This window comes from Cherax quadricarinatus, chromosome 89 (genome assembly GCF_038502225.1).
Source record: "Cherax quadricarinatus isolate ZL_2023a chromosome 89, ASM3850222v1, whole genome shotgun sequence".
NCBI lineage: Eukaryota > Metazoa > Arthropoda > Malacostraca > Decapoda > Parastacidae > Cherax > Cherax quadricarinatus.
Window position 1 is genome coordinate 8,770,460 of NC_091380.1, and position 14,655 is coordinate 8,785,114.

At 42.7% G+C, this 14,655-nt stretch overlaps 1 protein-coding gene across 2 annotated transcripts; it reads left to right on the forward strand.

The window, feature by feature from the left end:
* The first annotated feature begins 831 nt into the window (after positions 1-831).
* Positions 832-13,635, forward strand: LOC128697301 (uncharacterized). Of its 2 annotated transcripts, none has more exons than XM_070104157.1 (3): positions 832-969; positions 5,458-5,641; positions 9,326-13,635. In XM_070104157.1, coding segments are annotated over exons 1-3 (1,311 nt in total). In that variant the 5' UTR covers positions 832-967; the 3' UTR covers positions 10,451-13,635. The 2 variants fall into 2 exon arrangements, with proteins under 2 accessions (XP_069960258.1, XP_069960257.1); XM_070104156.1 differs by having other exon boundaries at positions 904-1,055.
* Positions 13,636-14,655: the final 1,020 nt, after the last annotated feature.

The following is a 14,655-nucleotide window of genomic DNA, read 5'->3' on the forward strand; positions in this document are numbered from 1 at the left end:
GACCCCTGGTTATCTTCAAGACCCCTGGTTATCTTCAAGACCCCTGGTTGTCTTCAAGACCCCTGGTTATCTTCAAGACCCCTGGTTGTCTGCAAGACCCCTGGTTGTCTTCAAGACCCCTGGTTGTCTTCAAGACCCCTGGTTATCTTCAAGACCCCTGGTTATCTTCAAGACCCCTGGTTGTCTGCAAGACCCCTGGTTGTCTTCAAGACCCCTGGTTGTCTTCAAGACCCCTGGTTATCTTCAAGACCCCTGGTTATCTTCAAGACCCCTGGTTGTCTTCAAGACCCCTGGTTATCTTCAAGACCCCTGGTTATCTTCAAGACCCCTGGTTGTCTTCAAGACCCCTGGTTATCTTCAAGACCCCTGGTTATCTTCAAGACCCCTGGTTATCTTCAAGAAGGCGCTGGACAAGCACCTAAAGTCGGTACCTGACCAGCCGGGCTGTGGCTCGTACGTTGGATTGCGTGCAGCCAGCAGTAACAGCCTGGTTAATCAGGCCCTAATCCACCATGAGGCCTAATCACAGACCGGGCCGTGGGGGCGTTGACCCCCGGAACTCTCTCCAGATAATAAAAAATATCAATGAAAGCAAAATTTTTACAAATTTAATTGAAAAAAATGACAGTAATAACAGCAACAATAATAATAGCAACAATAACAATTATAATATCAGCAACAATAACAATTATAATATCAGCAACAATAACAATTATAATATCAGCAACAATAACAATTATAATATCAGCAACAATAACAATAGTAAGCGCTAAACCTGTATGTATTATACAGTAGCTGGTGAATGGGACTGAGGTTTGATCCGAGGAAGAAGAGCGCCTCTTGAGTGAAGATCCTGGCCAACACAACACAGGTGTTATCTTAAGGTTATCAGATAATCAGATATCTCATCACAGTATGTGTTGGCGACCATCATTTGCACTTATAACACCTACGCTGTTACATATATATGTGAGTTTACTAAATTTGTACTCTCCTTTTTACATTATCATGGGTCGAACTGCCGCTCCTGTCGTGAGGGACCAGTATCATACCTGGTGAGTCGTATTTAACCTGTGGATGGTCCTATCTAGCATGGTTTATTGGGTGTTTTCTCTTGTGATGTTTCACTCACTGTAGTTTATGTGACCTGAGCGAAGTGTACTTATATGCATTACTTAGTGTGCAGAGAGCCATTCTTATACAAAGCATTTCAGGCTAACTTAAACCTTAAGATTAAAAAGGGTAATAAATAATTGCATATATATATATATATATATATATATATATATATATATATATATATATATATATATATATATATATATATATATACGATCTTTAATGGTCAAAAATTTAATTTTGGGAATTACAAGGAGGGCAGTTAGGTTAATACAGTGGACCCCCGCATAGCGATATTAATCCGTGCAAGAGAGCTCATTGTTATGCTTAATTATCGTTATGCAAATGAATTTTCCCCATAAGAAATAATGGAAATCATATTAATCCATGCAAGACACCCCAAAGTATGAAAAAAAAAAATTACCACATGAAATATTAATTTTAATACACACAAACTGAAAAAGGCATGCACAATTACATGACACTTACTTTTATTGAAGATCTGGTGATGATTGATGGGATGGGAGGAGGAGAGAGTGTTAGTGTTTAGAAGGGGAATCCCCTTCCATTAAGACTTGAGGTGTCAAGTCCTTTTCTGGGGTTACTTCCCTTCTTCTTTTAATGCCACTAGGACCAGCTTCAGAGTCACTGGAGTTCTGTCGCACAACATATCTGTCCATAGTGGCCTGTACCTCTCGTTCCTTTATGACTTCCCTAAAGTGTTTCACAACATTGTCAGTGTAATAGTCACCAGCACGGCTTGCAATAGCTGTGTGAGGGTGATTTTCATCCATGAAGGTTTGCACTTCAAGCCACTTTGCACAGATTTCCTTAATCTTTGTAGTAGGCAATTTCTTCAATTTCTCTCTCCCCTCCTTCGAACCAGTTTCCTCAGGTCTGGCCTCTTGCTGTTGAAGTTGATCTATCAGCTCATCAGTGGTTAGTTCTTCATTGTCCTCCTCCACCAACTCTTCCACATCATCCCCACTAACCTCCAACCCCAAGGACTTTCCCAATGCCATAATGGATTCCTCAACTGGCATAGGATTCTCAGGGTTAGCCTGAAACCCTTCAAAATCCCTTTGGTCTACACATTCTGGCCACAGTTTCTTCCAAGCAGAGTTCAAGGTCCTCTTAGTCACTCCCTCCCAAGCCTTACCTATAAGGTTTACACAATTGAGGATATTAAAGTGCTCTCTCCAAAACTCTCTTAGAGTCAGTTGAGTTTCTGAGGTCACTACAAAGCACCTTTCAAACAGAGCTTTTGTGTACAGTTTTTTGAAGTTTGCAATAACCTGCTGGTCCATGGGCTGCAGGAGAGGAGTGGTATTAGGAGGCAAAAACTTCACCTTAATGAAGCTCATGTCCCCATAAAGTCACTCTGCCACATCTGTAGGATGACCAGGGGCACTGTCTAACACCAGGAGGCACTTAAGTTCAATTTCTTTTCAGTTAGGTAATCTTTCACATTGGGGGCAAATGCATGGTGTAACCAGTTATAGAAAAATTCCCTAGTGACCCATGCCTTACTGTTTGCCCTCCACAGCACACACAAATTTTCCTTGAGGACATTCTTTTGCCTGAACGGTCTGGGAGTTTCAGAGTGATACACTAATAAAGGCTTCACTTTGCAATCACCAGTAGCATTGGAACACATCAACAGAGTAAGCCTGTCTTTCATAGGCTTATGTCCTGGGAGTGCCTTTTCCTCCTGAGTAATGTAGGTCCTGCTTGGCATTTTCTTCCAAAACAGGCCTGTTTCATCACAATAAAACACTTGTTCAGGTTTCAGTCCTTCAGTTTCTATGTACTCCTTGAATTCCTGCACATATTTTTCAGCTGCTTTGTGGTCCGAACTGGCAGCCTCACCATGCCTTATCACACTATGTATGCCACTATGCCTCTTAAATCTCTCAAACCAACCTTTGCTGGCCTTAAATTCACTCACATCATCACTAGTTGCAGGCATTTTTTTAATTAAATCCTGATGCAACTTCCTAGCCTTTTCACTTATGATCACTTGAGAGATGCTATCTCCTGCTATCTGTTTCTCATTTATCCACACCAATAACAGTCTCTCAACATCTTCCATCACTTGCGATCTCTGTTTCGAAAACACAGTTAAACCTTTGGCAAGAACAGCTTCCTTGATTGTCTTTTTGTTGCCCACAATAGTAGCGATGGTTGATTGGGGTTTACTATACAACCTGGCTAGCTCGGAGACACGCACTCCACTTTCATACTTATCAATGATCTCTTTCTTCATCTCTATAGTAATTCTCACCCTTATTGCTGTAGGGTTGGCACTAGAAGCTTTCTTGGGGCCCATGGTCACTTATTTTGCAGATAAAATCACCAGAAACACTGTAATAATACGAAATATTCCGATTGTATGCTTGGATGTTACCACAGAGGCTGGCTGGTAAACAATGCCACCGGCGGAACATGTGAGGCTGGTTAAGGGTGCACATTAGACGCGTCTCGGACGAACAGCGTTGAGCAGGTTTTTTAGCGGTATGCGAGGCAAAATCTTGGCGATAAAATGTAGCGGTATGCGGATTTAACGTTATGTGATGCCAACGGTAATGGGGGGGTCCACTGTATTATTATTATGTACGCAATACCTATGCAGCGGGAGGTAGTCAAAAGATTACAGAGGTACATAATGAGTACACATTATTTAACCCATTTATTGACTATTACAGGGCAGCAGCAAGCAGGAGCACCTGCAAACAGGAGCACCTGCAAATAGGAGTGCCTGTAAGCAGAAGCACCTGTAAGGAGCACCTGCAAACAGGAGCACCTGCAAGCAGGAGCACCTGCAAACAGGAGCACCTGCAAACAGGAGCACCTGTAAGCAGGAGCACCTGCAGTTCCTGGCAAGGGTGGAAACATTGGACGTGTTTCCTTACACCAGTTATCTGTTCATCCATCAGTATAAAATTGGTACCTGGGTGTTAGACGACTGGTGTGGGTGGCATCCTGGGTGTTAGTGGACTGAGTGTGGTGTCATATCCCAGGCCTAAATTGACCTAATTTGCGGGAAATGCTCTGCATAACAAGCAGATTTCTATATAGTAGTATGTGGCATGCAAAGAGTACGTTGCCTTTATTCAGCTTATGTACACACTCCCATATAAGCTGCCTCCCAACCAGTGAACCGGGTAAGATAAGATTTTCTTCGGATTTTTAACCCTGGAGGGTTAGTCACCCAGGATAACCCAAGAAAGTCGGTGCGTCATCGAGGACTGTCTAACTTATTTCCATTGGGGTCCTCAATCTTGTCCCCCAGGATGAGACCCACACTACTCGACTAACACACAGGTACCTATTTGCTGCTAGGTGAACAGGACAACAGGTGTAAGGAAACACGTTGAAATGTTTCCACCCCGCCAAGAATTGAACCCGGGCCCTCCATGTGTGAAGCGAGAGCTTTAGCCACTAGGTCACCGGGGCCCCAAGGTGCTAAGGGTTTAATGATTAAGGGAGCCTTGGTTCAGCCAATCATAATATGGGTCAGACAATTGCTAAGGTGATGCTGAGCCACTCATGGTTAGCTCTTGTCAGATTCATACAGCTGCTGGTTGATTATTGTGGTCTCTTGTCTCTGGCTGTTGTCTTGCCTCTTGATCACCATGATACACTTATTTTCCAAACTTGTACATAGTGTATATAAGTGTAAATACTTTGTGAAGGAAAATATAATTTAAAGACTACTGCTGTATTTATTTCACTCTAAGTACCTTTACGACCCAGGATAACAGGCCTTTTTCACCTGGGTGCGTAACGTAGTATGCCATTGACGTCAGCTATGGTCTGTATACCTTGTATGTACATGTACTTGTAGAAATTAAGATATTATTATTATTATTATTATTATTATTATAAAGAAATTAAAGGAAAGGTTGCAGGGAGGGAGGGGGCTTTGTGTGCAAGGGGCTTAGACATCCAGCAAGCATGTGTGAGCGTGTTAGATAGGAATGGAGGCAAGTAGTTTTTATGACTTGTCATGCTGTTGGAGTGTGAGCACAGTAACATTTATGAAGGGATTCAGGGAAACCGGTTAGCCAGGCTTGAGTCCTGGAGGTTGGAAGTCTAGTGTCTTAACTCTGATGGAGAGGTGGAGATATTTTCAGTTTTGAACAGTAGTATCGTCATCCCTGTAGCAAGATACTGATGGAGTGAATGATGATATAAGTGTTTCTTCTTTTTTGGGGGTTACCCTGCCTTGGTGGGAGATATCCAGTTTATTGAAAAAAAATAAGGAAATCTGTTATGAAGATACTCATGGTAACTAAACAGGATAAACAATTGTATACTATTTTTTATATCCCTAAGGATGATAAAATGGAACTGGAGACCTCAGATAGCAACCGTGGTGGTGGTGGTGGTGGTGGTAGCAAGTGTTATAGAGGAAGGAGTGATGGCAGTAGATGTAGAAGATATAGAAGTCGCCACATCATCACAAGAATGCCAGCATAGTGGACGGACTCTCATCTGTGATGCCAAGGATAGAACAAAGGTATGCACTAATCAGTCCGGTAGGTCGATTGCTATAACACTCAGCTCACACACTGAGGTCTGGGGGTCAATCCCCCTGCAGTCACTGTTCACCTAGCAGTAAAATAGGTACCTGGGTGTTGGTAGACTGGAGTGGGTTGCATGCTGGGGACAAATTGACCTAATTTGCCCAAAATGCTCTGCATAACAACGGGCTTTCTGTAAAGTCATTGATGTCAAATATGGTCTGTATACCTTGTACATGTACTTGTAAAAAATATAGATTAGGTATTTATTTATTTATTGACAGGGACACAAGTACACAAATAACCCACACATAGGAGAATGAAACTTATAACAAAGTATTATTTCAGTCATGGTATTGTAGGTGTTTAGTCTTTATGCAAGTTAAACTTGATGCCCTTTCAAGTAGGTCTCTAAGAATATTAAGTTGATGCCTATGCTGTGCCAGGTCACCATCTGGAAAAGACGCAGGCCAGGACAGTACCGATAGTTTAGTTTAATATCTTTATTATGCACCCAATACCCCTCCTGTGGGTGGTAGTCAAAATATTAGAGGTACATAATGGGTCCAGGGACTGTACCTCAACATTACAGAGGTACATAATGGGCCCAGGGACTGTACCTCAACATTACAGAGGTACATAATGGGCCCAAGGACTGTACCTCAACATTACAGATGCACATAATGGGTCCATGGACTGTACCTCAACATTACAGAGGTACATAATGGGTCCAGGGACTGTATCTCAACATTACAGAGGTACATAATGGGTCCAGGGACTGTACCTCAATATTAGAGGTACATAATGGGTCCAGGGACTGTACCTCAACATTGCAGAGGTACATAATGGGTCCAGGGACTGTATCTCAACATTACAGAGGTAAATAATGGGTCCAGGGACTGTACCTCAACATTAGAGAGGTACATAATGGGTCCAGGGACTGTACCTCAACATTACAGAGGTACATAATGGGTCCAGGGACTGTACCTCAACATTAGAGGTACATAATGGGTCCAGGGACTGTACCTCAACATTACAGAGGTACATAATGGGTCCAGGGACTGTACCTCAACATTACAGAGGTACATAATGGGTCCAGGGACTGTACCTCAACATTACAGAGGTACATAATGGGTCCAGGGACTGTACCTCAACATTACAGAGGTACATAATGGGTCCAGGGACTGTACCTCAACATTACAGAGGTACATAATAGGTCCAGGGACTGTACCTCAACATTACAGAGGTACATAATGGGTCCAGGGACTGTACCTCAACATTACAGAGGTACATAATGGGTCCAGGGACTGTACCTCAACATTACAGAGGTACATAATGGGTCCAGGGACTGTACCTCAACATTACAGAGGTACATAATGGGTCCAGGGACTGTACCTCAACATTACAGAGGTACATAATGGGTCCAGGGACTGTACCTCAACATTACAGAGGTACATAATGGGTCCAGGGACTGTACCTCAACATTACAGAGGTACATAATGGGTCCAGGGACTGTACCTCAACATTACAGAGGTACATAATAGGTCCAGGAACTGTACCTCAACATTACAGAAGTACATAATGGGTACAGGGACTGTACCTCAACATTACAGAGGTACATAATGGGTACAGGGACTGTACCTCAACATTACAGAGGTACATAATGGATCCAGGGACTGTACCTCAACATTACAGAGGTACATAATGGGTCCAGGGACTGTACCTCAGCATTACAGAGGTACATAATGGGTCCAGGGACTGTACCTCAACATTACAGAGGTACATAATGGGTCCAAGGACTGTACCTCAACATTACAGAGATACATAATGGGTCCAGGGACTGTACCTCAATATTACAGAGGTACATAATGGGTCCAGGGACTGTACCTCAACATTACCGAGGTACATAATGCGTCCAGGGACTGTACCTCAACATTACAGAGGTACATAATGGGTCCAGGGACTGTACCTCAACATTACAGAGGTACATAATGGGTCCAGGGACTGTACCTCAACATTACAGAGGTACATAATGGGTCCAGGGACTGTACCTCAACATTACAGAGGTACATAATGGGTCCAGGGACTGTACCTCAACATTACAGAGGTACATAATGGGCCCAGGGACTGTACCTCAACATTACAGAGGTACATAATGGGTCCAGGGACTGTACCTCAACATTACAGAGGTACATAATGGGTCCAGGGACTGTACCTCAACATTACAGAGGTACATAATGGGTCCAGGGACTGTACCTCTACATTACAGAGGTACATAATGGGTCCAGGGACTGTACCTCAACATTACAGAGGTACATAATGGGTCCAGGGACTGCACCTCAACATTAGAGGTACATAATGGGCCCAGGGACTGTATCTCAACATTACAGAGGTACATAATGGGTCCAGGGACTGTACCTCAACATTACAGAGGTACATAATGGGCCCAGGGACTGTACCTCAACATTACAGAGGTACATAATGGGTCCAGGGACTGTACCTCAACATTACAGAGGTACATAATGGGTCCAGGGACTGTACCTCAACATTACAGAGGTACATAATGGGCCCAGGGACTGTACCTCAACATTACAGAGGTACATAATGGGTCCAGGGACTGTACCTCAACATTACAGAGGTACATAATGGGTCTAGGGACTGTACCTCAACATTACAGAGGTACATAATGGGTCCAGGGACTGTACCTCAACATTACAGAGGTACATAATGGGTCCAGGGACTGGGCCCCCAAAGTTTTGATAGCTGAACAAGTTACAAAAATAATAAACTGCTTGTAATGAATCAACAAACCTACCTCTGCAATGCCTATGCTAAACTAGCATTAAACAAAAAGAGAATGTCCAATATAATTTGGTTTATCAAGCAAGTTTAAAAACCATTGTCAGCAAAGAACTTGCAAATGAATTTAAAGAACATCCTAAGATAATCTAACAGGAAATGGCAAATTGCTTTATACAAGATAAAATAGATTAAGTATTAATATGTTAGCCACAATTTAAATAAACTATTTAAGATTTTAATATATGAAATGATTTCCTGCTTTAAGTGTTAATAAGATATTAAATATTTTGAGATTATATCCAACAATACATTATGTGATTAATTGTGTGATGATCACAAATACAGTGGTACCTCGGGATATGAACAGCTCAAAACACGAACAATTATGCAAGTGTATTTATGCAAGTGCTTTTGTAAGTGTATGTTTGGGGGTCTGAAATGGATTAATCTAATTTACATTATTCCTTATGGGAACAAATTCGTTCGGTATCGGCACTTGAACAGCCTTCTGGAATAAAATAAATTCATATTCTGAGGTACCACTGTATATTAAACATATCTTAAAAATATTGTATTACATTAATTCTTATGGAAATATTATTTCGGTTTTCGGCCTTTTCGGATTTAGGCCAACCTTCTGGAACGGATTATGGCCAATAACCGAGGGTCCACTGTATACCCAATTTGGTATATTAAAGGCCCATTGTATCTCCATAATAACTATACATGTACTTGCACTGCCACTCACAGGGTGAGTTGTGGATGCATATTACAATCAACTCATCTGAACAAATAAAAATATCAACAAAACTTTAATTTTTAATCAAGGTTCCCTAACAAATAAAATTAATAACACTAACTCAAATTTATGGTGACAGACGATTCATCTGCGGACGAGTCCTGGACCAGAGGTGGAGAAGGTGTTCCTTTACAATGCCAGGAAGGTGGAGGTGTGGTCCAGTGTATGTGTGGACCTGGAGGTGAAACAGGTCGAACATGTGGTCACTGTGGAGGATGAAGAAAATTCTGGAAAGAGCACTAATAACTGTGACAACATGGGCATGTGGTCGTACAAGTCTTCACTGTACAGTTTACCACCTGCTGTAAACCACCTATATGCTGAACATTCCACACTATGGAATGTCTCACTGGAAGCTCTAGGTGGTGACCTCACACTCATATCATGCCATGTTAAGCTGCTACAGATAAACCAGACAGTGGAACAACATACTCTCCGCTTCCACAGTTCTGTTATAGACTCCAATGTACGGTTACATTTGGGGAACCAAGCCAGTCTCTACATATACAACACTACCATTCAGGAATTGCATCCACGAGCCTTGGTTGCTAGTGGAAGTGCATTTGTCCACCTGAGTGGAGGGACAGGGATGAAAACACCACACGACATAGTTGTCCTTCAACCTGGTGCTCTGGTGAATATTAGTGAATACGAGGGTGACGTGAGGTTTGTGGTACAGGAGACTGAAGAAGACTACAGGCTGTCAACACCAAGCATTCACCAAAGATCTTCCTTTTCTGATACTGTAGTGTATATTCTCTTTTCCATAGTGTGTCTGCTGCTGCTTGTGTTAGTGTGCTTATGTGTGCTCTGGAGAAAATATTGTGCAAATTCAGCAGAAGTGAAAAGCAGGACTCTTGACAAATTACAAACCTCCGAGGAACAACCGCTAGTGAGCATCAGCAGCAACACTCCTTCCCAGGCAACACAAGCATCTTCAGCACAGAAATCACCGACTACCTCCACATCCAATAACCAAGCCATACCTAAACTTGATGCAGCTCCAAATGAACAGAAGAAGCAACCTGTTTCTGAAGTTACCAACACTTATTTACCATTTAGGTCAATTATACAAGCAGGTTACACAGCAACAACGGCAGCAACCCACCATTTCTTGACCGGAGGTGAGGAACCACCCACTGATCACAGCAAAACAAAACACCCAACAACTGTTTCACACACTGAAGTTAGAGATACAAAGTAATAAGTGTGTTGTAAAGTACAGGTAATTGTATTGAGGAAGCACTAAACCCACATGGTTCATATAGCACCTGGGGAATGGCAGATAATCATGTTTGATCGAGTAAATGGGTTGATGGCTCTAATTTATTGGATCAAGAGTCCTTTGTTAGCATTTGTTATTGCCTGAATTATTATTATTATAATCAAAAAGAAGCGCTAAGTCACAAGGGCTATACAGCGCTGCAGGGTAGGGAAGGAAGCGAGGGTATTGGGCGGTAGAAGGGGGGAGGGATGATCAGTAGGTTACAGAAAACAGCGGAGCAGGGGATAGTGCGGGGGTAGAGGGCAGCAAGAGATTGAGGTAGAAAGGGCTGAAGGTATCAGAGTTTGTGAAGTAAGTCAGTTGTTGTCAAAAAGTCAATGAGAGAGTCCGGATGAAAGGTGGGTCCATCAGCAAGAAGGGAAGGTAAAGAGAGAGCAGTGGAGCGAAGGCGACGATGGAGGTAACTTCTGCGTGCTCGTTGATAAAGTGTACAGTCTAACAGAATGTGGCTGACTGATAATGGAACCTGACAATTCTCACAGAGGAGCAGGGAGCCTCTCCATGAGATATCCATGAGTAAGACGAGTATGGCCAATGCGAAGACGGGAGAGAGTAGTCTCCCAACCTCGACACTGGTGACAAGAAGACGGCCAGTAACCTATACAGTGGATCCCCGGTATTCGATGGCATCGGTATTCGATAAATCCGGTATTCGATGCATTTTAACGCAAAAATTTTGCCTCGGTATCCGATTGAAAACCTGGTATTTGATACGATTCGTACGCAACGTGTCCACGTGTGGCCTGAACTGCCCCTTGTGTGCCAGTGTTTATAAGCCAGCCAGTGTGTGCGCATCTAAGGATACATTCGGTACATTCCATATTATCCATATTAACACTGTTTTTGGTGCTTGTTTCTGCAAAAAAATAAGTCACCATGGGCCCCAAGAAAGCTTCTAGTGCCAACCCTGTGGTAAAAAGGGTGAGAATTAGTATGGAAATTAAGAAAGATTTTGAAGGGTTTGGGGCTAACCCTGAGAAGCCTATGCTAGTTGTGGAATCCATTGTGCCTACTTCAAAAATTAAGGAAATGTGTGCACAGTGGGTTGAAGTGCAAACCTTTATGGATGAAAATCACCCTAACACAGCTATTGCAAGCCGTGCTGGTGACTATTGCAATGACAATGTTGTGGCCCATTTTAGACAAACCGTAAAGGAACGGGAGGTACAGAGCTCTATGGACAGATTTGTTGTGCGACAGAGGTCCAGTGACTCTCAAGCTGGTCCTAGTGGCATTAAAAGAAGAAGGGAAGTAACCCCGGAAAAGGACTTGCTACCTCAAGTCCTAATGGAAGGGGATTTCCCTTCTAAACACTAACGCCATCCACACTCTCCCCTCCTCCCATCCCATCAATCATCACCAGATCTTCAATAAAGGTAAGTGTCATGTAACTGTGCATGTCTTCTTCAGTTTGTATTAAAATTAATATTTCATGTGGTAAAAAAAATTTTTTTTCATACTTTTGGGTGTCTTGCATGGATTAATTTGATTTCCATTATTTCTTATGGGGAAAATTGATTCGCTTTTCGATATTTCTGGTATTCGATGAGCTCTCAGGAACGGATTAATATCGAATACCGGGGGTCCACTGTACTCGGTTTAATAGATTGAAGTTTGTTACCGAGCAGAGTAGACCAACGTTGTTGCCAACGGGTGTGAAGGTGGGTAGCTATTGCAGCAAAGTAGTCCGTAAATGGAATACCTCTGTAGGAAACTGGTAGGTCATGTACTGCTGACCGCGCAGCAGTGTCTGCCTGTTCATTGCTCTGTACGTCAACATGACCAGGGACCCAACAAAAAACAACATCTTTATGCTTGGTAAAGATGCGGCATAGCCAAAGTTGGATACGGAAGACTAAGGGGTGAGGTGTATCAAATTTCTGTATAGCCTGTAAAGCACTAAGGGAGTCTGAGACAACCACAAATGATGACACAGGCATAGATGCAATATGGATAAGTGCTGCAAGAATGGCATACAATTCAGCAGTAAAAATACTAGCCGAAGATAGTAAATGCCCTCGCACGACGCTGTCCGGAAACACTGCTGCGAATCCTACGCCATCAGAGGACTTAGAGCCATCTGTGTACACTGCAAATGCATGAGAATGAGAGTAGAAGTGGTCAAGAAAAAGAGAGCGGGAAGCCACCGTAGACAGTTGGGCTTTCGAGCAAGGGACAGAGAAAGAACAGACTCGAACAGCTAGAACTTCCTAGGAAGGCAGGGAAAAGTGAGATGCTACATGAACATAGAAAGGTGGTAATTGAAGAGAAGACAAGAGCGAATGTAGGCGAAGAGAGAAGGGATGGAGTAAACAGGGGAGGCGAACAAATAAAGAATGTCTACTAATATCAGTGACCATTCTATAAATGGAAGGATTACGGAGATCATGAGAATGTACATAGTAGCGAAGGCAATGGGCATCACGGCGATCGGATAAGGATGGAATGTTCGCTTCTGCATAGAGGCTCTCAACAGGGGAAGAGCAAAAAGCACCAAGGCATAAACGTAATCCTTGGTGATGAATGGGGTTAAGGCTAGAGAGAGTAGAAGGAGAGGCAGCTGAATAGATCTGGTCACCATAATCAAGTTTCGATAAAATGAGGGTGGAATGTAGGCGAAGGAGAGTTCGATAATCAGCTCCCCATGAAAGATGAGCAAGGGTTTTAAGAAGGTTCAGCCGGCTGTGACAAGTTGCCTTCAGAGAGGTAATGTGAGGTTTCCAGGATAACCTACGGTCAAAGAGGAGGCCCAGAAACCTGACTATCACGTTCAGGGATACGGGTGCCATAGAGGTACAAATGATGATTGGAGATGACAGAGCATCTAGTGAAAATAATTCGGTGAGTTTTGGTACTGGAAAATTGTTATTGCCTGAAACTTTAATTGAACTTTACCAAGAAAAAGAGATGGGTATATAGTACTTGAACTTCACCCAGACTCTAGCAGATCTGCTGAAGACAGTTTCAGGCACAAATGATTACATGTCTTAAATATATAATTCTGCTGTTCCAGCTGTTTCTTCCTTATGTGTGATGTGAATTTTTATTCTAGATAGTTTGTAATAATGAGTGTCAATAAATAAGGATATAGTATTTGCAATGAATATTTTTTTTTATTATCACACTGGCCGATTCCCACCAAGGCAGGGTGGCCCGAAAAAGAAAAACTTTCACCATCATTCACTCCATCACTGTCTTGCCAGAAGGGTGCTTTACACTACAGTTTTAAACTGCAACATTAACACCCCTCCTTCAGAGTGCAGGCACTGTACTTCCCATCTCCAGGACTCAAGTCCGGCCTGCCGGTTTCCCTGAATCCCTTCATAAATGTTACTTTGCTCACACTCCAACAGCACGTCAAGTATTAAAAACCATTTGTCTCCATTCACTCCTATCAAACACACTCACGCATGCCTGCTGGAAGTCCAAGCCCCTCGCACACAAAACCTCCTTTACCCCCTCCCTCCAACCTTTCCTAGGCCGACCCCTACCCCGCCTTCCTTCCACTACAGACTGATACACTCTTGAAGTTATTCTGTTTCGCTCCATTCTCTCCACATGTCCGAACCACCTCAACAACCCTTCCTCAGCCCTCTGGACAACAGTTTTGGTAATCCCGCACCTCCTCCTAACTTCCAAACTACGAATTCTCTGCATTATATTCACACCACACATTGCTCTCAGACATGACATCTCCACTGCCTCCAGCCTTCTCCTCGCTGCAACATTCATCACCCATGCTTCACACCCATATAAGAGCGTTGGTAAAACTATACTCTCATACATTCCCCTCTTTGCCTCCAAGGACAAAGTTCTTTGTCTCCACAATGAATATATTATAATATATTATAATAATGAATATATTATAATAAAAAATAAGTGCTAAGCCCACCAGGATCATACAGTGCTGCAGCGAATATAACCGAACAAATAGTGCATTTTTTCATTTGTAGTAAGCTATACGGGAAAAGGGGTTACTAGCCCATTTCATACCAGTTATCCAGACTGGAGTCCTGGAGGTGGGAAGTACAATGCCTGCACTTTAACCCTTTGACTGTCGCAGGCCCCTTTCTGAAACTGTTATTCTATGTCGTTAAATTTTTGAAAAATAAAAAAATTATTTT

Bases quoted from the DNA above. Each gene is read 5' to 3' on its own strand.
- LOC128697301 (XM_070104156.1), top strand. From the start codon at position 916: ATGTGTTGGCGACCATCATTTGCACTTATAACACCTACGCTGTTACAT. The intron at 1,056-5,457 runs GTGAGTCGTATT...TATATCCCTAAG, and splicing joins AGGGACCAGTATCATACCTG to GATGATAAAATGGAACTGGA. The intron at 5,642-9,325 runs GTATGCACTAAT...TTATGGTGACAG, and splicing joins ATGCCAAGGATAGAACAAAG to ACGATTCATCTGCGGACGAG.